The 24,041-nt window shown below is 46.4% G+C and overlaps 1 protein-coding gene across 5 annotated transcripts in view; it reads left to right on the plus strand.

Annotated features, from left to right (window-relative positions):
• Positions 1-24,041, plus strand: part of LOC142292139 (uncharacterized) — a 218,340-nt gene that overhangs the window by 91,163 nt on the left and 103,136 nt on the right. For all 5 annotated transcript variants that reach the window (XM_075337285.1, XM_075337289.1, XM_075337286.1 and 2 more), the window contains 4 exons: positions 1,070-1,104; positions 12,397-12,413; positions 13,897-13,943; positions 15,699-15,733. In XM_075337285.1, coding sequence (XP_075193400.1) covers positions 1,070-1,104; positions 12,397-12,413; positions 13,897-13,943; positions 15,699-15,733 — 134 coding nt within the window. The remainder of the gene's footprint in view (positions 1-1,069; positions 1,105-12,396; positions 12,414-13,896; positions 13,944-15,698; positions 15,734-24,041) is intronic.

Below are 24,041 nucleotides of genomic sequence, written 5' to 3' on the forward strand. Positions count from 1 at the left end.
TCATGGGTATTTTTTAGGCCATTTATTGAACTTGAACCTGCAATCATCTGATCACTTATATTACGGTAATATACTGCAGAACAACGATATTGAATATGGTGTAAATCGTGGTCTACCATGAAGTTCAGACGGTGGTTGAGCTTCACAAGAGTATTATGATGGCTGCAACAGGGGCCTTCGGTAGTCACCTGGCTGACGTCTAAACTGATCGGTGCCACATGATTGTTGTGGGTAGCCTATTGGAGCTGGGGACAACTGCATTTAGGCGCTGCTGTCAGAGATTGCGTGCACCGGCTGCTGCTGGAAACAAATTCCGGCTATGTAACACAGTTGGCATATGTGGAGAGAACTCCATTTCCTTGTCCCGCTCACACACACAATCACACCAACACTGAAATCAATTTGTGCTAAGGTGTTAATAACAACAGCAATGAAAATGTTCACAAAGGATCATACAAGATTATTGCATTTTAATAAAGTAAAGAAAACATTTTTTATGCCGAGTGCTGGACTCTATAATGTATAGTATTGTATTTTTCTTAGACCGTATTAAAGACAATGTCAGCAGGTTTCTGCTTCCTAATCTGAAAGCAGCATAATGTAGAGACAGAGACCCTAATTCCAGTGATGTGTCACTCACTGGGCTGATTGCTGTCGTTTTGGTACAACGATTATTTTATCATCAGGAGATTATCATTAGAGTACTAGTAAACATGCTGCCTTGTAGTGCTCCATAATCATGACCTCTGTGTATAAGCTCGCCCCACCAATATTGTCAGCTTGCTGCCTATACACATTGTACACAGAAAGCTGCCAATCAGTGGTGTGGGTGGGGTTATACAGAGAACTGGCAGCTCTATAGCTGATAAAACAGGTACTTTACCAAAACCACAGCAAGCAGTCTAGTGAGCAATACTGCTGAAATCCGAGTCCCTGCCCTTATATCAGGCTGTTCGTAGATGGGGTAGCAGAAATCTGCTTAAAGGAAGGAAATGTCAGTAAGCTATACCTGAACATGTGTGACATGTACTTCTCGCTGATTGGTTGCAATAAATGTGTTATGTTTCAGGAACAACAATATAGGACATCAGCAAGATAATAATGGTGAGATCTTTCTCTTCATAATACTGAATTTTAATGTTTGTGACTGTAATGTGTATAACTGACCTAAATACCTTTAAAGGGAGATCAGATTTGTCCCCTATAAGCTGTGGCCACCACCAGTAAGCCCATATATACAACATTCTAGAATACTGTAAGATCCCAGGCTGCTGTGTAGAGCCTAAAAAACACTTTATCATATTCGCCTGCAGGGCAGTCAGGTCCAAGGGGTGCCACTGGTCTTGGTCCAGCGCCTCCTCTATCCTGCGCAGTCGCCGTCCTCCTTGCCAGCTCCATGTGGATGAGCGTCTTACATTATCCACACAGAGGTCTCCATTGCGCTACTGCGCAAACGCACTTTGTTCTGCCTTGCTAAAGGGAGATCAAATTATTGTGCGGGTGATCTTTGACCTTTCACAGTGCCTGCGCATTTCAGTACTTTGCTCTATCCTCAGCAAGGCAGATCAAAGTGCGCTTGCGCAGGATCGCAATGGCGGTTTCTGTGTGGATGACGTAGGATGTGTCATTCACATGGAGCGGAAGGAAGAGAGGAGGTCCCTTATCGAGACCAGCGACGCCCATCGGACCGGACCCCCCACAGGTGAGTATAATAAAATGTATTTTTGGTTATACAGAGCGGCCTAAGCTTTTGTATACATTATTCTAGTATGCTGTATATAAGGGTTCACTCGTGGCTGCAGCTCACAAGGGAAAATCCTGGTGACAGGTTTTACACCTTTGGTGGTAATATATCCTTTACATATTAACCAGCAGCACAACAATTAGGTTATTCTGCCTCTATGGTATAGATGGCATTTTGAATCACATTAAGTACTAATGAAATGGGTGGCACAGTGGCTCAATGGTTAGCCCTGATGTTTTGCAGAGCTGGGGTACTGGAATCAAATCCCAAGGACATCTGTAAGCAGTTTTGTATGTTCTCCCCATGTTTGCGGAAGTTTCTTCCGGGTTCTCCAGTTTCCTCCCACACTCCAATGACCTATTGATTTGGAATGTAGATTGTGAGCCCCAATGAGGACAGTGATGATCACATCTGTAAAGCGCTGTGGAATTAATAGCGCTATAGAAGTGAGTAAAATAAGTAAACAAGAGCCTCCTGACCATATAAGGCTGTGTACACATATGCTGCAGTAATGCCATGCTGAGGCATTTAGACGCAAAATCTGCTGCTGCTGTCTTTCCCGTTTCCCTGAACAATCACTTGCAAGATTAGAGCACCACTCCAGCATTTTTGTTTTACCGCTGGAGTTGTTCATTAAATTGAAGTCCCTTGCCCCAGTACTATACTCACCCTATGGTGTTCTCATGCTTTTTCAGCGCTGCTCTGATCCTGCTGCTCCATCTTGTGCCTGTAACTTGTGACTGTCTAGAAGTCAGAAATTACATCACAAGCCCCCAATGCAACATTATGGGAGCCAGAATGAGGTACGAGCTCTAGTCAAGCGGTAGTTGAATAATCGCTTTTTCTCATCCAAATCGCATCTGGGAAAGGGCCTCATAACATGTGGTGTCAATGCAAACCCTTAATCAGCAACGATGGCAAATGACATCGGGGGTCCTTTGGATCCAGGCAGTGGTTATGACTGTGGAAGGGTGAGCTTGATGGCCTGAAGCCGTTGACCCATTCTGGAAGCATGATAGATGCTCTCCCAGAGTTCTCGATATCCACAATTACAAACTTGTAGTCACTGTTACCCAAGGCCAACAGCACCAACGAAAAATACTGCTTATAATTGAAGTAACGGGACCCTGAGTCAGGCGGCTTCTTCATCACACGAATGTGTTTGCTATCCAGTGCCCTAATGCAGTTTGCAAACAGTGCTGAGTCTTGGAAGCCTTGGGTGATGTGCAGCCAATCTTCAGCCGTCGGATCAGGCATCACTGAGTGTCGTAGACTATCCCATATCACTGCACACGTGCCTTTTACAACACTGGATATTGTAGAGATCCCTAACAGAATCTCTAAATGCAGGGAAGCAAACGAGTTTCCAGATGCAAGAAATCTGCAAAAATGAGTTTTGGCATGTAACATGTAGTATTAACAAAAAATACATACTAAAAATATATCGTACATTTCTGGGTCCTCACCAGAATCTTGATCCAGTAAGGACTTACGTTAACTTGCCTCAATGTAACGGTCAGCCGTTCTTCAGGTGAAATACAACGCTTTATGTTGGTGTCTTGGAAGGTGAGTCCAGGACGCAAAATTGATAGAAGAATATGAAAACAGACAGGTGGAAATGTGGCGCCCCTGACCTGGTCAGGCACCACTGAGTACTGCACCCATGCTGGGGACAGTACAATACAGGTAATCCAGAAGGCTGACAGGGGTGTGGTACACAGGCGCATAGTAATCAGCTCTCACACATGTACCCATGAGAGGACCCCTGGGGATCCCAGGAGGGGGAAAAGCCTTGACCTTCACTGGAATAGTGGAGGGGGCCAAAAGCCTCCATCTCCTCTCAAGGGGTGTGGTAAGAGAATCTGGTTGCTAGGTGGCGTAGGCAAGAACAGGAGAGGAGGGGCAGTGAGTCAGTTAGAGCAGAACTCCATAGGGCTCAGTGAGGAGCAGACCTGTGGGGCTGTTGCTGTCTAACAGCGCCCGCGCAGTGGCTACTGACGGGGGAGAACGGTCAACTAGGAGTGCTACCCGAAATCCATCTTCAGCTAGAGAGAGAGCAACGGAGTGGGAAGTAAGGAGACTGCTAGAGAGTACCAGGCCCAAACGGGCGGCAGATCCCGAAGCGGAGATAGATCCAGCTTTCTTTTGCTAAACCTGCCGGTGTGGGGCCCTCAAAGCCCACACCACAACACCACAAAAGCCGCAGCCACGTAGCCACAGTTAGGGCCCATAGCTCACAGGAGGCAAGAAGCTGGAGTGATCTGGCCCAGGCAACAAGCACACGGCAAACGAAGGGGAGTGAGGCTTCAGCAACTTCCCTGGGTGACCCCCATAGGGACTCAAAGTCGGGGTCACCCCAAACCACCAAGGGCTAAGGAAGGCGAGTTAGTAGTCACCCTCACAAGTCAGCCTGAAGGACATCTGGTTCCCGCCTGGTTCATCCCAGCTACGCCCGGGTTACTCACCCTATCAACTGTGAGTAAAAAACCCTGAAAGACATCCTGCTTGTGTGGAGTTATTCTGCGCCTTGTGGTTCTACACACCTACACAGGGCCCTGGGGCTTGCCTCACTCTCAGGAGGCTATTCCAACTGACTGCACCCACCATCAGCCCCAGGCATCCCTTAACCTGCAGTGGCGGTCCCCACTGACCGCAAATCTGAGAGTGGCGTCACGACAAACTACAAAGAAGGTTTCCTACCTGTGACCAGACAGGATCCAGCCGAGTGGAGTCCCTGAAGGTAATGCACCGACACAACACCTGTGGGGCTTCACATCTGGCGTCACGAACAGGATAAGGACTAGACCTGTCCAGACAGGTGACCATGTGCCTGGGCGGTCCGCTTGAAAAATTGGAAGCGCCGCCATATTGCCACCATGAAAAGCGCGCTGAAAAACAACAGCAGCCCGCGCTGGAAGAAGTTACCGCCCACGAAGAGGTGTGGCTACCCAGAGATCCCCTGCAGAGTTCTGACCTCGCTTGTGAAGAGAGCGGAAGCGTCCAGAGACGTCGGGACAGAAAGGGAGCCACAAGCCTGCTGCTGGGAGAGGAGCTGCTGAAAGAGGCAGAGCAGAAACTGAACAGCTTGCTACTAGAGGCAACGGCGAGTCCACTGCTGGGAAATCGTGCAGAAGACGGCGCAGAAGAAATGGCGTCTGACCGCAGAAACCCAGAACCGGGCTCCGCTGCCTGGTGGTATCGGGAGCTGGCCCAGTTCTGCGACCGACTGGAGACCCGGGTCGTGGAGCAGATCAGAGAAGAACGAATGGAACTTCTGGAGATGGCTGCCGCAGTTCAGGCCTATGAGAGGGGAACCGCACGACGAGTGCCAGACCGGACGGCGACGACTCAGACCCCGATGCTGCCACCGATGGGTGAGTCCAGTATTACCCCTGCCGGCCCGGATGCCCCGACCCCTGCTGCCACGCCCGCGGTCCCTGAAGAGGCGCCCGGCGCGGCGACGCTGAGCCAGGCCGCAGCCACGCCAGGTGCGGCCCGCCAAGCCCAGGCCGCCGCAGCGATGCCCTGCTCGGCCCGTCAAGCCCCGGCCGCCGCAGCGATGCCCTGCTCGGCCCGCCAAGCCCCGGCCGCCGCAGCGATGCCCTGCTCGGCCCGTCAAGCCCCGGCCGCCGCAGCGATGCCCTGCTCGGCCCGCCAAGCCCCGGCCGCCGCAGCGATGCCCTGCTCGGCCCGTCAAGCCCCGGCCGCCGCAGCGATGCCCTGCTCGGCCCGCCAAGCCCCGGCCGCCGCAGCGATGCCCTGCTCGGCCCACCAAGACCCGGTCCCTGCAGCGACGCCCAGCCCAGCCTGCACAGATCCCATCGCAGCTGCGACGCCGATCCAGGCCGCCGCCATACAGGGCGCGGCCCGCCAAGACCAGGCTGCCGCCATACAGGGCGCGGCCCGCCAAGACCAGGCCGCCGCCATACAGGGCGCGGCCCGCCAAGACCAGGCCGCCGCCATACAGGGCGCGGCCCGCCAAGACCAGGCCGCCGCCATGCCGAGCGCGGCCCGCCAAGACCAGGCCGCCGCCATACAGGGCGCGGCCCGCCAAGAGATTGCATCACCACTTACCCCGGCCTGCAAGGCCAGAGCAGACACCGCTCCCCAGTCCAAAGAGGTCCCTGCTGGAAAGCCCACGCTGGGGGAGGACCCCGCATACTGGCAGCTAAAGGCTGACATAGAGGCCCAGTTCCCACAAGAGATGGTGGATCGGTATCTGCTCCCTCCGCACACCCCCAAGAGGGTTCCGGCAACCCCTGCAGCAACCACGCCAAAGAGTCCCCCGCCTGGGCCTGCTGAAGAAAGCCCATCCCCAGCACTGCCACCAAAGGAGTGCCAAGAAGAACTAAGGGGGAGAGGAGGCCAGGAAGATGAGGAGCTGACTCAGGAGCCATCAGCAGCGGATCCATACCCCGAGCCAGAGATGCTGCCGTATTCCCGCTGGGACGAGGAAGATCTGACACCTTCTGCTGAGGAAGATCTGCCCCAAAGCCTCACCTGGGAGCTTGTAAGCTGCACTTCGCAGAATCCAGCCCGCAAGACACAGCGCCGCAGTAGAACCCAGTCTTTCCCTGCACCGCCATCCCCAGAGCAGAGAGAAGTCACGGCCAGAGACCTACAGGAGAAAAGGTTCCTGAGAAGAGCCAAAGCCCAGGCCAGAGGACCCCTTTGCAGAGGAGTAGTGGAGGACTTCAGCCTAAAGTCAGGATACGGGTTCATTGTTGCACCTGGTATCAAAGAAGGTATCTTCGTCAATAGAAGAGATGTGAGAGCTCATCTGCCTAGAGGACACCCTGGCAGAAACCTAAAGATGGGGGATTCAGTACAGTTTACCATGCATCAAGGCGAAAGAGGACTGTACGCGCTTGACGTAGCACTATGTACCAGCAAACCTTACAGCCACCCCATGCTACAGGAAAGAGAAACAGATACAGGAAAGGAAACAGATGAAGATAGAGAAAGCAGAGACAAGGAACCTGCAGATGAGACAACAACAGATGAAGAAAGAGGCCAAGAAAGCAACAGGTGCCGCAGCCCTACAGGCCCAAGCCCTGGTGAAATGGAGGAGTAAAGGAAAGTAAGAAGTTCAGCAGTTAGAAAGTTAAAGTTTTTGAAAAGTTTGTTTTGCAACGTTTACGTTTAAGCATGTGCCCACAAAAACTATTGTGAGAAAACCATAAACCTTAAGGCTATGAACTGGCTATAGCCACAAACTCTCGCAGTGTAAATAGTTACACCAGAGGGCACCACCACCACCAGAGTCAGCCTGTTTAGGGGCTTGGCTCGTCTGCAACCAGGAGGAGCCCGTCCGTATATAGGGCCTTGGCTCACCTGCGACCAGAGAGCATGCCTGTTTATGGGGCCTGGCTCTCCACCACAAAGAGGGTACCTGGTCAGCACCAACTGTGGAGGCCGCCTCTGCATCCTGCCAGAAGAGGCTGAAGGCGCAGATCCACCAGGCCAGGTATACCCTGAAACCACCAGCCCATGTAAGCCGCCTCTACATCCTGCCAGAAGTGGCTGAAGCCGCGGCCAACGTGAAAGGGTTTGGGTGGGTTAACGGACTTGTGGGTGGAGGGTGGTGATGTATGGTACCTGGTGCTTTTAAAATGTTTTACCATGTTTTAATGTTTTATGCATTTTAAAATGTTGTCTTGCAGCCCGAGGACGTGCTGGTGATAACTAAGGGGGAATGTGGCGCCCCTGACCTGGTCAGGCACCACTGAGTACTGCACCCATGCTGGGGACAGTACAATACAGGTAATCCAGAAGGCTGACAGGGGTGTGGTACACAGGCGCATAGTAATCAGCTCTCACACATGTACCCATGAGAGGACCCCTGGGGATCCCAGGAGGGGGAAAAGCCTTGACCTTCACTGGAATAGTGGAGGGGGCCAAAAGCCTCCATCTCCTCTCAAGGGGTGTGGTAAGAGAATCTGGTTGCTAGGTGGCGTAGGCAAGAACAGGAGAGGAGGGGCAGTGAGTCAGTTAGAGCAGAACTCCATAGGGCTCAGTGAGGAGCAGACCTGTGGGGCTGTTGCTGTCTAACAGCGCCCGCGCAGTGGCTACTGACGGGGGAGAACGGTCAACTAGGAGTGCTACCCGAAATCCATCTTCAGCTAGAGAGAGAGCAACGGAGTGGGAAGTAAGGAGACTGCTAGAGAGTACCAGGCCCAAACGGGCGGCAGATCCCGAAGCGGAGATAGATCCAGCTTTCTTTTGCTAAACCTGCCGGTGTGGGGCCCTCAAAGCCCACACCACAACACCACAAAAGCCGCAGCCACGTAGCCACAGTTAGGGCCCATAGCTCACAGGAGGCAAGAAGCTGGAGTGATCTGGCCCAGGCAACAAGCACACGGCAAACGAAGGGGAGTGAGGCTTCAGCAACTTCCCTGGGTGACCCCCATAGGGACTCAAAGTCGGGGTCACCCCAAACCACCAAGGGCTAAGGAAGGCGAGTTAGTAGTCACCCTCACAAGTCAGCCTGAAGGACATCTGGTTCCCGCCTGGTTCATCCCAGCTACGCCCGGGTTACTCACCCTATCAACTGTGAGTAAAAAACCCTGAAAGACATCCTGCTTGTGTGGAGTTATTCTGCGCCTTGTGGTTCTACACACCTACACAGGGCCCTGGGGCTTGCCTCACTCTCAGGAGGCTATTCCAACTGACTGCACCCACCATCAGCCCCAGGCATCCCTTAACCTGCAGTGGCGGTCCCCACTGACCGCAAATCTGAGAGTGGCGTCACGACAAACTACAAAGAAGGTTTCCTACCTGTGACCAGACAGGATCCAGCCGAGTGGAGTCCCTGAAGGTAATGCACCGACACAACACCTGTGGGGCTTCACAGAACTTATCTGGGTGCTGGCGCAGGTCCGAATATAGGGCATGGAAGTGGGCCTTACTACACCGCTGGGAGACAATAGGGTGAACCCATTGCCTCCTACTCCTCCTCTGTTCTCAGACGACAATGTAGATTGTTGCCCGTATCACCGAGAAAGCAGCCAGTACAGCAGAACCTTATCAGTTCTTTTTGCCATGAGAATGACAGGAAAAGACAATGATAATACGTGTCCTAGGACAATAAAATCACCAGAGCTCTCTATGCTGTGAAAAGCAGTAGAAAATGGCACTGGAATGAGCATGTGACCGCCTCCTATTAGGTGAAGCAATGAATCCTGGGTAAATTTGTCACAAACCCTCCTTCCGTTTTTTTGCGGTCTCCAAACAAACCGGAATGCGCACAGATGGGAAAACGGACCGTATGCGGAACAGAACGGGCGCCGTTGCCACACGGATGCAATAACGTACACACAGATCCGACTTTTGTGGTCCGCAAAAACGGTACAGTTGTGTGTATGTAGCCTAAAGGATACTACTTCTTCGCCATAACATCTTTCAGGTCTTTGGAGAAATTTCATTCATTGTCTTCCGTGGATCCATTCTTCAAATTCCTCCTTAATGTGGCCGTATTAAAGCTACTGCCCAATTTTTTCCAAAAGTTCCCTAATTTGTAATTTTGTATAATTCATCTTCCGGTGTGTTATCCCGAATCTCTCTTTCATATTGAATGTTATTTAGTAGATTTATCCTCTTATTTTGAGATCAGAAAGGTTGAGAATTAATTTATTTTTTGTAGCTAAGGCTAGAAATCCATTCAACTTATCTTCGATGGTTGATTTTAAATAAGCCATTCGACTTTTAGGTACATCCGAGAGCTGATTATTTATTCTTTTTGGTGTCACTCTGGATCGATCTCCTCTCTTTTGTTGAACAAAGTTTTATTTAGTTTAGCTATGGTAGCTTGAGCTTACACTATATATTTATCAGGCTGCATAGGATGACATTTTGGTTTTCGGTGAAGACTGCTTTGTATTTTCTCTAGTTTCACCAGACAATAGGGTCCTCCCTATTGAATTTCTGTTTAACTCCTCCTTGTTGTGCTGCTGGTGATTAAGTAAGGGAAGTGTGCAATTTTTAGATTAATCTGTTTTCCCTTAGTTTTCTGCCCAAGTTGTGTTGCTGTTGAGATGATGGAAAAACAGATTATTGTAAAAATCCACACTTATTACTTTGTACTTATAAATGCTGACATTATAAGCTATCATAAGATACAATAGGTACAGTCTGACTACCTATCTTAGGATTCTAGATTTTTGGCTGCATCAAGTCATGACTATAGTGTTCATCACCGTAAGGGTACGGTTCCACTTGCGTATGACTCGCGCGAGTCTCGCATCAGTATTACCCGGCACTGCCGCACACTCTTCTGACAGGAGTGGGTCGGCTGCATGTATTTCTATGTAGCTGAGGCGCTCCTGTCCAGAGAGTGTGTGGCTGTGCCGGGTGATACCAATGCGAGACTCACGCTAGTCGTTCGCAAGTGGAACTCCAGCCTAACATCCAATTGTAGCTTGTGTCGTCAACAACCGCACAACTGCCAAGCACAATGGTTGGTTGTAGTGGTGATCCGCACTGTATTTTTGAGGTCACCACTGCAGTGAAAACAAAGACATAGGAGCAACGCTGTGGAGCCGAGGGATGGTAATTTTATGTATAACTCTTAAAGGGTTATTGTCCTCTTGTTAAAGAGGCTAAATTGCAAAGTGCTTGGAAACCAGAGAACGTAGGGATATTTAATTCTTGTAATGTATTGCTCATCGACTGCAGAGGTGACCGGCAACCTAGTCAATCAACAGTGGACGTTCTTTTGTGCCTTTGAGCCTGCAGGCGCTGCTATTAAGCTGGCTAGATCACTGCATCTGCCCTTCTTCAGTGCCCTTGGGCTCCTCCAATGATGCTGAGATAAAGCTGCCACTGCTAACTGTGCACATTTTGGGCTGGCGGCGTACTTGTGCTGCCTGCCCAAACGCTTAATCTTTAGGTGCACACGGCTCCCGATAAGTAGCAAGCTTGGAGGAAGGGAAGCGGTGTGTTTTTGGAAGAAACCACTTCTTGAAGTACCATATTTTGCGGATTATTAGACACACCGGATCATAAGGTGTGCCTAAGTTTTAGAGGAGGAAAATAGGAAAAACAATTGAAGCAAAAAATGGGATGAAATTTAAAAGGAATGAGACTCTGATTAGATATTAATAAAAACTTATTGACAGTCAGGGCAGTCAGAGAGTGGAACAGGCAAACACGGCAGGTAGTGAGGGCAGTCAGAGAGTGGAACAGGCTACCACGGGAGGTAGTGAGCTCTCCATCAATGGAAATCTTCAAGCAGAAACTGGATAAACATATAGCTGGATGATTCAGAAAAACCTGCTCGTGTAGGGGGTTGGACCCAATGGCCCTTGAGGTCTCTTCCAACACTACCATTCTATGATTCTAATGTGGTCATGAAGCACTGTTATTGAGGGTGAGGGGTGAGGATCTCCTGCTTACACTGTTATGGAGGTAATTTCCCCCAATTCTGTACTAATGTCTTCCATCCTGGTCCCCTTCCAGGTATATACTGTATGTTTGCCATCCTGGTGTATATGTCCCCTATCCTGGTATATATGTTCTCCATCATGGGCCCATCCGGGTATATATGTTCTCCATCCTGGTATTTATGTCCCTCATCCTATTATATATATTTCCCTGATCATGGGCCCATCCTGGTATATATGCCTCCTGTTACACTGCACACATAAAAAATAAACTATTATACTCGTGTTCCCTCTACTTCCTTTTCTGATTTCCCAGCATCCTATGTCGCACAAATACCTGGCGGCCGCTGTGAAGTCTGACTGGTCACTCCTTCTCAGCTCATTGCGATGCACAGCAGTGCAGCACATCTCCTGTGAGAAGAGCTGGGTTTTCCAGTTTGTACTGTGATCTTCTTCCTATGAGCTACTACCTGCCAGCTCAGTACTATACGCTGGTGCAGTGGCATACAGGGAGAAGATCACAATGCAGACCGGAACCCAGCTCTTCTCACTGGAGATGTGCTGCGCTGAGCGGGCACAGAGGCAGAACTTCACTATATGAGCCACTAACTTCCGACACAGCACGGTAACAGATTGCAGAGGGATGTGCTTGGCCACTCAGACTTCAGGTGTGCAGTGTAACAGCACATGGTAATTGCACACAGGCAGATCACTGTGCACACCCGAGGTCATAGTGGCCGCCAAGGATTTATTTCACTTAGGATGTTGGGAGGAAACACAGGGGCACTACAGAGACCATAACCTTTAATAATGGACACACGATCGCCCCAGCCACTGCAGGAAGCCGGCTGCTGGCGGGGGGGGGGGGGGGGGACACGTGTGCTTTCTATTAAAGAGAATGAATATTCACTGCTCATCCCGCCCATCTTCTGGCACTGGCTCGAGTGCAGAGGTGGGTGGGATTTTGGGAGTGAGGAGCAGTGAATAATTATTCTCTCTAATAGCGGGCACATGCGTTTGCCTACTCCTGTCCCCTGTGACCCCACTTAACCACCGCCTATTCTCTCCACAATAGACACACACACACACACACACACACACCAGAAAGTCCGGTACATCCGACTATAAGACGCATCGCAACTTTCCTCCTAAATCTGGAGGAAACAAAGTGAGTCTTAAAGTCTGCAAAATACAGTCATTATTCATGAATCATTCATTCAGTTGTCACATGCTTAGTAGACTCATGACTATCCTGTTGTTTATGTTTTACAGACTCGTGGAGCCTGCAGGTAAAGTACTTAGTTTATACTAATTATTATGTTAAATGTGATATTCTTTCTTTTACTGACTATTTTGCTTACACTGAAACAATTTCTGTCCAAATTAAAGAAATTTTGCAGCAGAATAACATTTTAAAAACTGCTCAGAAGGATGTTTAAAATAAATAAGAAATTAACCTCACTATTTGCCTGTGGGCGGAGAATTGAAGAGGTGGAATCTACTCTTCTTCTTTTTTTTTTTTCTTTCAGCATCCTGAGCTTTATTAGAAATCTTTTTTTTACTAATTGGGGAATGGCAGCCCCTGACTCAAATGAGTCACCTAGCAGCACAGCTACAACACTTTAAGACCTGGGATGGAGAAGGTGTGGCAACTTCGTCATCATCGGTTGCAATATGTCATGCATTGGAAATAGGGGACTTGACTGCTGAAATGGATTCCTGGGGGTTTTAAGAGCAAGAGAGCACAAATGTAGAATCTCATGCTTCATGCTTATTTTGAGATAAGGGCACAATTAGTAGGAAAGCATATCTATATAGTTTTTGTTTGTTTGGGGTTTTTTTGTATTTTTTTTTTCTTTATAAAAAATCTATACTTTATGGCCCCAATTCATCCAGCGTGGCAACTTTTGTGTAAAAATGTTGTGACTTTACGTTTGTTGACTAGTTCCACTCGGCTCCACCAACATTTTGTCTGAGGTAGGACGAGGCTTGGCAATGCCCGCTGGACAAATACATTGTGATTCATGGCACAATAGTGTCATAAATTATGTCAGTCCTTGTCTGGAGTAACGTTTCTGAAAGAAGCTCATGGCAGTTCTAAGATTTGTCAAATTTATTGAGAGACATTCCCCTCTTACTAAATTTGGTACTGCTTACTCCAGAGCTCCATTTTTTGCGACTGGTGTACAAAACCCCAGGTTTAGTGTTTCCAGGATAATTTTTTATGCAGATTTTTACAAGATTGATATTATCTTATCTGAATGAACCATGTAAAAACAAAATCCATAGAAACTGTGGCAGAATCCATTTTTTGCAAAATTTGCGAACGCATTTTTTTCTCATTTTTCAGTATATTATATTGTCAAATAAATGGAGTCATTCCAATTTACAACTGGTCCGGCAGATAAATAAGCCCTCATATGGCAATGTCAACAAAAATTGATGGCTCTAGGAACAAGTGAAGGGAAAAACAAAAGGGCAAAAAGAAAAACTTCCCTGGTTAATGTCCATCTTCCCATTAAGTCTCTTGTCAGTACTTTGAGTGACCAAAACTGAAATAATTCTATAACTATATGAAATGAGGTCAGCCAAAACACAGAGATGCATCCTACTTTGTGCAGTAATGGTGGCTCTGTTTTGGTCAGACAGAATGTCAAAAACGATCCCAGCACTCATCATGAAAAATATGGTTGGTTGTTTATATATGTGTTTTATCTATATATGTATTCAGGTTTTTGTTTTTTTAGCTTTTTTTTGTTGTTGTTGTTGTAGAGCAACAGAACGAGAAGAAGGCTGAAGGATACAACTGGTAAAACAAGGTAACGTTTAGTTAACTTTCAAATTTGGTACAAACCCTTTATCACCTTTAAGTATCTGCAGATAACAGGAGTGAGTACAGGTTCTATGTTCTCACCATGTTGACTTTATTTTACATGGTCTGGAAGGGAAATAAAAACTTTTTATTCCTGTGGATGGGTGTTTTTATAGGTTGCTTGTCTGATATGGTCGCTACATCGACAACCTTTTTATGATCTGGAGTGCTGATGTGGTGGAATGCCTGACTTAACCACCAAAATAGCAACTCCATCAATTTTAGTTTTCACATCAGAAGTAAACTCAACTGAAGTATTTTCTATTTTTTATATATCTATTAAAGCTGATTTTGAAACTGGGTCGTGCGCCACAATAACGAATTGGAAATCAATACTTTACAATATTCGTAATCGTGCCACTTTTTGGACAATTTGAAAGAACAAAAAGAAATTGCTATGCTGACTCTTACTGGAAACTGGAAAAGAAAAGTGTGCTATAGACCGACCCATCGCGATTATCACATATAGTTAATTAATTTAGGAAAAAAGAAAGGTGAATCTTTTTGAGATGGGGACAAATAGTGTTTGGATGGTAGTGTATGTGGCATGTATCAGCTGTCCCCTAAAGGTACGACTTCAAGACATTTATTTGAAGTGACTAACCTGTCTGCTGTCCCAAAACATTTTCCATAATGTCATAGTGGAGGCATGGCAGGTTTTGTTTTGTAGGTGTTAAGAGGGTTAATATATCTTTTAGGGGAAGTGACCGGAAGCTTTTGTTTGTACGAAAGGAGTTCTTCCGGTTATATAAAATCTTTACTCAACCTCCCTGGGTCCAACGTTGAGTGTCCTCCATCAGTTCTACTGTCCCTAATTGTCTGCTGAACTGATCTCAGGTTGACATCAATGCAGCCAATAACTAAGCTCAGTGGCTCTGCTGGAGTCGATGGCTCTGCCAGACTCAATGGCTTTGCCGGTGTCGATGGCTTTGCCGGACTCAATGGCTCTGCCTTAGCTGAGTAAAATATTTTGCAAAAATCCCCAAGCTCCCCTGATTCTGCCATTTTCTTTAGTTTTGCCACTGGTTGCTCCATTGGAAAGATATTCAGATTTATTGATTTTTGGAGAACAGTATGTGAAATCTCTGCTTGCAGTCAAATTACTTGAGAGAACTGTAAGATGGGAGAGAAAAAGGCGCAATAGGGTCTTACCCGGTTTAAGGGTGAGAAAGAATCGGAGAAAGATGCACTCACCTGATCGGGTTGTGCCAGTCACAACCCCTTTGCAGACGTTTGTGAGTGCCTGGGTGGTCTAGCAGCGGCCCCGTTAAACATATGGTATATCGCAGAAGACAGGGAAAAAAAACGTGTTTTATGCCGCGCTAAAAACCACGAGTGTTGGTGAAAAAATTAATGTTCTTTTATTAAACAATTCCAGAATTATTTAATAAAAGAACATTAAGTTCTTCACCAACACTCGTGGTTTTTAGCGCAACATAAAACCCGTTTTTTTCCCTGTCTTCTGCAAGCAATATAGGCATCTCTGCAGAAAGGTTTTATAGGATTTATTATGATCAAGTAAACCTTTTTTTCCTAAGTTGTGGACTTTGATTTCCATATGCTATAATGATTTATATTTTCAGTTGAGTGTTATTAAAGCAAGAGAATGTCAGTAAGATATACCTGTACATATATCATACGTAATCCTCACTTAATTTAAAACCTTGGAGTTGGTTACTATAATTTTTTTATTATATTTCAGGAGGAACGATATTAAGCATGAGGAGGAAAATAATGGTAAGATCTTCCTTCTCCTAATACAGTATCTAATATTCGTCACTAATGTGTATAACAGATGTACAACCTAATTTACTTAATACTTTCACTGACAAATTTTGCACCTCCGGTAATTTTCTCTTCTCACTTGTACAGTTGTGTTCAAAATAACAGTAGTGTTCAAAAACATGAGTTAAGCCCATAATCTCTATAATAGTTTTTATTTCCGTACATTGGGAACGTTGCACACGGTTTCCTAAATGCAGAGAAATGTATATAATTTTAAACTACTTTACAGAAAATATAAAAGAAATGAACATTGGGCTGTTTCAACAATAGCAGTGTCTGCATTTTTTGTTACCGTATATACTCGAGTATAAGCCGACCTGAGTATAAGCCGAGGCCCCTAATTTTACCACAAAAAACAAACTGGGAAACCTTATCTGACTCTAGTATAAGCCTAGGGTGGGAAATACAGCTACTGGGGAATTTCAAAAATAAAAATATTTACCAATAAAATGTAATGTGCCCATCCTTCTGTCCTATAGTAATGTGCCTATCCTTGTTACCCACTTGTAGTAATGTGCCCCATAGTAATGTGCCCATCATTTAGTAATGAGCCCTCTAGTAATCTGCACATCATTTAGTAATGTCCTCATTCCGGTCCCCTTCTTATCCCCTATTATGTCGTTAACACACACAAAAAAATTATTCTCACCTGTCCTCCGTACCTGTGGTGCCCTCTTATCTGCTTCTCGCAGTCTGCAGGTACATAGATCCCTTCATGATGCGTCTGGTGCATGGGGCCACTGCCGTCATGGCTTTAACCCCTTCACGACCGGCCGATTTTTCGCTTTCTGGGGGGGGTTTTTCGCCATTCTTTTTCTGAGAGACGTAACTTTTTTATTTTTCAGTCAATATGGTCATGTGAGGGCTCATTTTTTGCGGAACGAGCTGTACTTTTAAATGAAACCATCAGTTTTACCATATAGTGTACTGGAAAACGGCAAAAAAATTCCAAATGCATAAAAATGGCAAAAAAAGTGCGTTAGCACTATTGTTTTTGAGATATTTTATTCACTGTGTTCACTATATGGTAAAACCTGATGTGTGGGTGTGATGCCTCAGGTCAGTGCGAGTTCGTAGACACCAAACATATATAGGTTTACTTTTATATAAGGGGTTAAAAAAAATCGGAAGTTTGTCCGAAAAAAGTGGCGCACGTTTTACGCCATATTCCGTGACCCGTAGCGTTCATTTTTCAGGATCTATGGCTCGGTGACGGCTTATTTTTGGCGTCTCGAGCTGACGTTAACAGTACCATTTTTGCGCAGATGCTACGTTTTGATTGCCTCTTATTGCATTTTGCGCAAAAGTTGTGGCGACAAAAAAACGTCGTTTTGGAATTTTTTTGCCGATACGCTGTATACTGATCAGATTAATTGATTTTATATTTTGATACATCGGGCGTTTCTGAACGCGGCGATACCAAATGTGTGTGTATTTTTTATTTTTTTAACCCTTTAATTTTCAATGGGTCGAATGGGGGGTGATTTGAACTTTTAGGTTTTTTGTTTTTTTTTTTTATTTTTTAAAACTTTTTTTTACTTTTTTTTTTTCTTTTTCTATTTTACTAGTCCCCCTAGGGGGCTATTGCGATCAGCAGTCCGATCACTCTGCACTCTGCACTATCTGCTGATCACAGCAACATAGCTGTACACAGCAGATACGCTCACTTTCTTTTTCACTGTGCCGCTGGCACAGCGAAAGTGAAAGTAATTCATGTGTAGTACAGGAGTCATCACATGACCCTGTGCTACCATGACAACTACCGTAAGTCACGTGATCGCGTCACGTGACTTCCGGTATCGGGCGGTAAGTAAAAGTTTACCGCGACCGCGCTTATAATGGTGCTGTCACATATTGACAGCGCCATTTAGGGGTTAAACGGCATGAGCAGATAACGATTCTGCTCGTGCCTAGCAGGCACACATCTCAGCTGTGAAAATCAGCTGAGATGTGCGCCGATAGTAGCATGCTGCCGCCGGCAGACCGCGAGCAGTAACGTTATGACCACTAGGATGTAATTTTACGGCCCGCGGTCGTTAAGGGGTTAATGCAGTTGAATGCTTTATAAATCTGTATAAATCTGGTATCTGTATTATCACAATGACCCTAAAAATAAAGTTGTCTGATCGGTGTTACGGCATGGTAAAGAATGTAACACTGATGGGGGACAAAAAAGCAGTAAATTAAGAATTATTTTTTATTTGTTCATTTGCTCTCCCAATTATCATAAGTTATCAAAATTGTTATAGACCTCAAAATGATACCAATGAAAACGTCAGCTCATCACACAAATAGCAATCACCAACTCAGGTCTGGTATCTGTCAGTAGAAAAGTAAAGGTTTTCTCACATTGCTGATAACACAAAGGTAAATGTGACATGGCTCCCAAACCATTGAAGCAAAATCTATGTTCCCAAAGCCAAATGTGCACCCCTCCTAGTTGAACCCTGCATGGTGCCCAAACCACCGTTAACATCGACAGGTATGGTATTGCCACAGAGGGATGAACCTACTTAAAGTAGTTCTCCAGGACTTAAACTATTCTCTGGATAAATCTTCAGTCGTTATCAATCGGAGAAGCTTTTGAGGTCTGAAACCCCCACTGATCAACTGAAAATTCTCCAGCCTTAACTAAAAGATGTATAGGTGAAAAACACCAGCAACTTACATTGGTCATAGACAGGTACTGTACTTTCTCTCCCAGTCAAGTAATTGTACAGCAGTAGATATCATAAAGTTCAGAACTTGGAATGTATAAACCATGAACCAAGGCAAACTCAACATCGCCAAAGCCGAAATGGACAGAACAAGACTCAGCTTGCTCGGAATTGGCAAACTAAGATGGACGCAATCTGGACATTTCTAGTCAAACAAACATTGTGTCTACTATTCTCGCAATGATAACCAAAGAAATGGTGTCGCTTTTATTCTCAACTGAAAATTGGCCAGCACTGTCTTTACGTACTATACAGTCAATGATAGTCATCGCAATACAACTACAAGGAGCGCCAATTCATCTCACAGTTATACAAATGTACATACCAACAACAGATGCTGAAGAGCAGCATATTGATCTATTCTATGATCTAGTTCAAGAAGAAATCGACAAGACGCCAGAACAAGATTTACTTTTGATGGAAGACTTGAAAGCCAAAGTGAGTCACTGCAAACATGGAATTGTTGTTGGAAACTTTGGACTTTGATCAAAACGAGACTGGAGGAATATTCATTGACTTTTGTGCTGCAAATCAACTGTCCATCATGAACACTTTCTTTCTAAATCACAAACAGAGACTTTACACATGGACATCACCAAATGGGGTATATAAGAATCAGATTGACTGCATATGTGTTCTCCAAAGATGGAGGTCGTTGATAATTATCTCAAAAACAAACCCAGGAGCTGCCTGTGTAACTAATCATGAACTTTTGATAGCAAAGATTAGTCATCAAGCTTCGCTAATGGACTAGACATATCATTTCCAACTTTGATTTGACAAACATACCTGAAGTTTTTTGGAACGGTCTGCACAACCAATTTATATCACTGAACACAGTTGATACAAAGCGTAAGGAATTGTGGACACATATAAAGAATATTATTACTGAAGAAGCCAGTAAGACAATAAACAAGAGGCAGTAGAGACTCCCGCAGCTATAGTTAACAGAAGAGACCCTAAAGATCATCAATGAAAGACAAACTGCAAAAGGTAACAAGCAGGATGCAGACAACAGCATTAGAAGACTAAAGAGAGCCATTTGAGCAGACAAACGACTTTATTACCAAAAGATCAAAGAGATACGACAAAAGTTTCAACCAAGAGTGTGAAATTTGAAAGATATGACAGGAACAAACTAACTGAGCCAGAAAAGATCAAGTAAGGATGGAAAAAGTACTTTGAGCTTCTCTGCAGAATGACTCAGAGATACAGGAAGAAACTGAGACTCAACATGAGAGTGAACCAAACATCTTGAAAGATTAAGTCGTTGATGCAATAAAGCTTCTGTCAAAAAAACAAAGCACCTGGAGTTGAGAATATTCTAATAGAGCTAAAAGTCTTCTGAAACAGCAATTATCACATGACTATGTCAACAGATATGGACAACTGGTAACTGGCCCAAGGACTGGACAACATCAGTGTTTATTACTATTCCATAGAAGGGAGATGCTACCAACTGGGGAAACTATCAGACTATTGTGTTCATACCTCATGCCACCAAAATACTACTGAAGATCCTACAAAGATGGCTACAGCCTTACCTTTGATAAAGAGCTGCCAGAGAAACCAGTAGGATTTAGAGAAGGCAGAGGCGCAAGAGATGTAATTGCTAACATTAAATGTATAATGGAAAAGGCCAAGGATTATAACTACACTGTGTGCAGAATTATTAGGCAAATGAGTATTTTGATCACATGATACTTTTTATACATGTTGTCCTACTCCAAGCTGTATAGGATTGAGAGCCAACTACCAATTATGTAAATCAGGTGATGTGCATCTCTGTAATGAGAAGGGGTGTGGTGTAATGACATCAACACTCTATATAAGGTATGCTTAATTATTAGGCAACTTCCTTTCCTTTGGCAAAATGGGTCAGGAGAGAGAGTTGACGGGCTCTGAAAAGTCCAAAATTATGAAATGTCTTGCAGAGAGATGCAGCCGTCTTGAAATTGCCAAACTTTTGAAGTGTGATCACCGAACAATCAAGCGTTTCATGGCAAATAGCCAACAGAGTTGCAAGAAGCGTGATGGGCAAAAAAGGCGCAAAATAACTACCCATGAATTCAGGAAAATAAAGCGTGAAGCTGCCAAGATGCCATTTGCCACTAGTTAGGCCAAATTTCAGAGATGCAACGTTACTGGAGTATCAAAAAGCACAAGGTGTGCCATACTCAGGAACATGGCCAAGGTAAGGAAGGCTGAAAAACTACCAACTTTGAACAAGAAACATAAGATAAAACGTCAAGACTGGGCCAAGAAATATCTTAAGACTGATTTTTCAAAGGTTTTATGGACTGATGAAATGAGAGTGACTCTTGATGGGCCAGATGGATGGGCCAGAAGCTGGATCCGTAAAGGGCAGAGAACTCCACTCCGACTCAGACGCCAGCAAGGTGGAGGTGCGGTACTAGTATGGGCTTGTTTCATCAAAGATGAACTTGTGGGACCTTTTCGGGTTGAGGATGGAGTGAAGCTCAACTCCCAGACCTACTGCCAGTTTCTGGAAGATAACTTTTTCAAGAGGTGGTACAGGAAGAAATCGGTATCGTTAAAGAAAAACATGATTTTCATGCTGGACAATGCTCCATCACATGCATCCAACTACTCCACAGAGTGGCTGGCCAGTAAAGGTCTGAAAGATAAAAAAATAATGACATGGCCCCCTTGTTCACTTGATCTGAAACCCATAGAGAACCTATGGTCCCTCATAAAATGTGAGATCTACAGGGAGGTAAAATAGTACACCTCTCGGAACAGTGTCTGGGAGGCTGTGGTGGCTGCTGCACGCAATGTTGATCGTAAACAGATCAAGCAACTGACAATCTATGGATGGTAGGCTGTTGAGTGTCATCAGAAAACAAGGTGGCTATATATTATTCACTAATTTTTGGGGGGTTTTGTTTGGAGTGAGTTTGTTGCACTGAAAGTAAAGGGGACGAATAATATTGCACGCCCCACTTTTCAGTTTTTATTTTTAAAAAAAGTTTGAAAATAAACAAATTTCGTTCAACTTCACAATTGTGTCCCACTTGTTGTTGATTCTTCACCATAACATTAAAATTTTTATCATTTTGTTTGAAGCCTTAATTTGTGGGAAAAGGTTGAAAAATTCAAGCGAGACGAATACTTTCGCAAGGTACTGTAGTAGCAGCTGTGCGCTGTTGTTGTCGCAGGCGGGGAGGGTGCTGCGCTCACCCACTACTCGGGTCCGGTGCTTGCTGCTGCTTGCTTGCTGCTCGGTGGCTCGAGCGGCGGGCCGGATCCCGGAGACTCGAGCGGCGCTCCTCGCCCTTGAGTGAAAGGGGTTGTTTGGGTGTTGGGGGATTTATTGTCCGTGACGCCACCCACGGTTGTGGTGAGGTTGTGACACTACCGCTGCTCTGGACGGGGATCCCGGGAGCGGTGACCGGGAGCAGCTTGGATGTTGTTTCTTCCCCTCCGTGGGTAGGGGGGTTGGTTGTCCCGGGGCCCGGTGAGGGGTAGGGATGGCAGGCGGGTTACGGGGCCTGGTGAGGTGCAGGGTCGCGGGGACAGCGCGGTGCCGCACGGCACAGTGGTACTCACTCAGCCAATGATGAATACAAAGTCTCCAGTAAAACAAACGGCTGGATGGACGGGTCCCACAGACGGCTGCGGTTGTTCTTCTCCTGGTAGGTTGGTGGCGACTGCCTTTCCCTGCACCTGTGTTGGATTCTCGGTTCCGGTGGCTTCCCACCGGTAACCCGCTCCCAAGCTTGGATGGATGCTGAAGGAGCCCCTTTTGCCCGCAGGCTCTGGCCCTGGGAACTGTAGCCTTGGCGGTGACTGTGTTTCCCTTCACGGTTTGAGCTGTTGCCTTCTATCGGGTCTTGACTGCTGGGAAACCCTGGAGGTTCCCTTTGCTAACGGATTTGACTGGTTTTACGGCGACTCCTAGCCTGGTCGGGGTCCGTAGGCCCTGCCGAACGGTGCTGGCTTCTCTTCGCTTCCCGATCCGGTACCGGCGGGCCACCACCCGTCCTCGGTCCTTACGGTTCACGTCAATCTGCCTCGCCTGCAGACGGTCACCACCGTCCGCCAACCTTGCTGTTCAGTGCCCGGGCCACGCACCCGGACACGGTCAGTCTGCTCCTTTACCACTTCACTCTCCTTCCAACTACACTCCTCCACTAGACTCCTCTGCACTGTTCTGACTTCCTTTTCCCGCCTCCAGGACTGTGCACTCTTCGGCGGACGGGGCCAACTGCCTGGCTCCACCCCCTGGTGTGGACATCAGCCCCTGGAGGGAGGCAACAAGGATTTTTGTCTGACTTTGATGTGCCTAACCGGGGTGTGGGGTGTGATGTTGCAGTTCCTGTGATGACCTGGCTTGTCCAGGGCGCCACGTTATTAACCAGTCATTACCCCGTTTGCCACTGCACCAGGGCAATTCGGGAGGAGCTGGTATAGCACCGGGATTGTCACATCTAATGGATGCGGTAATGCTGGGCAGCTGCGGGCTGAGAATACTAGCCCCCAGCTGGCTTTATCTTGGCTGGGGATGAAAATTAGGGGGGACCGCATGTCGGTTTTTATTTTAAATTATTTATTTATTTAAATAAACAAAAAAAAAAAACCGCATGAGATTTCTCTTAGGCCAGGGTCACACTTGCAAGCGACTCACACGACTTGCCGGATGATGTTTTGCCAGACTTGTACGAATCTGACTTTGCATCACTGGCACAGCCGCGCACCCTGACAGGAGGGTGCATGTGTTTCTAGGTACATGCATGCTCATGTTCAGAGAGCGACAGGTCATGCCGGTGATGTTTTGCCAGACATGTACGAATCTGACATCACATCATCTGCACAGCCACACACCCTGACAGGAGCGTGCATGTGTTTCTGTCTACATGCACGCTCACCATACTGACCCGCACACACTTGCACTGCTTTCCCCGCCCACCGGCCGTCCTGGCGCCTGTGATTGGTTGCAGTCAGTTGACACGCTGACACTGTGATGTAACTTAGCTGTCTATCCCTTGTCTCTGCCAGAGACCATTAATACTATATTTTGTATACGGCTTGAAATCTAGCCAATAAGAGCCCAGTCTTATCCACCAATCGTGAAGACCCCAATGGTCTAAATGGAGAGCTCAGGGTTATAAGAAGGACTGTCCATTTCCCGGGTAGACTCTTGCTACATGCTACCAATCTAGGACCTGCGGATCCGATTTGGCAAGCCATAACCGAACCTGGATTATAATACTATATGGACTGCAGCATCGAATGCAAGGATTCCGCTGAGATATCAAAGACTACCTAAGGAAGGAATCCAGCTTGGGACAATCCAGTCACCTGACTACAGGTTTTGCGGTCCTCAGCCAGCTTCCAAAATCTGGCATTATTTCATTCTCGGTGGGTGCCCACCGAAAGCACGGTGCTGCTGGTTTGGAGTAAGTAGCCCTGGAAGCTCTGAGGCATGGACATTCTAATCCCTGGTGAGCCAACGGAAGGGTGAGAAACTGTTGCCGGTTACATTTTGTGGTTTTGCTGGTTATGTGCTATGTACCGTTAAT

Source organism: Anomaloglossus baeobatrachus, chromosome 2 (assembly GCF_048569485.1).
Source record: "Anomaloglossus baeobatrachus isolate aAnoBae1 chromosome 2, aAnoBae1.hap1, whole genome shotgun sequence".
In the NCBI taxonomy this organism is placed as follows: domain Eukaryota; kingdom Metazoa; phylum Chordata; class Amphibia; order Anura; family Aromobatidae; genus Anomaloglossus; species Anomaloglossus baeobatrachus.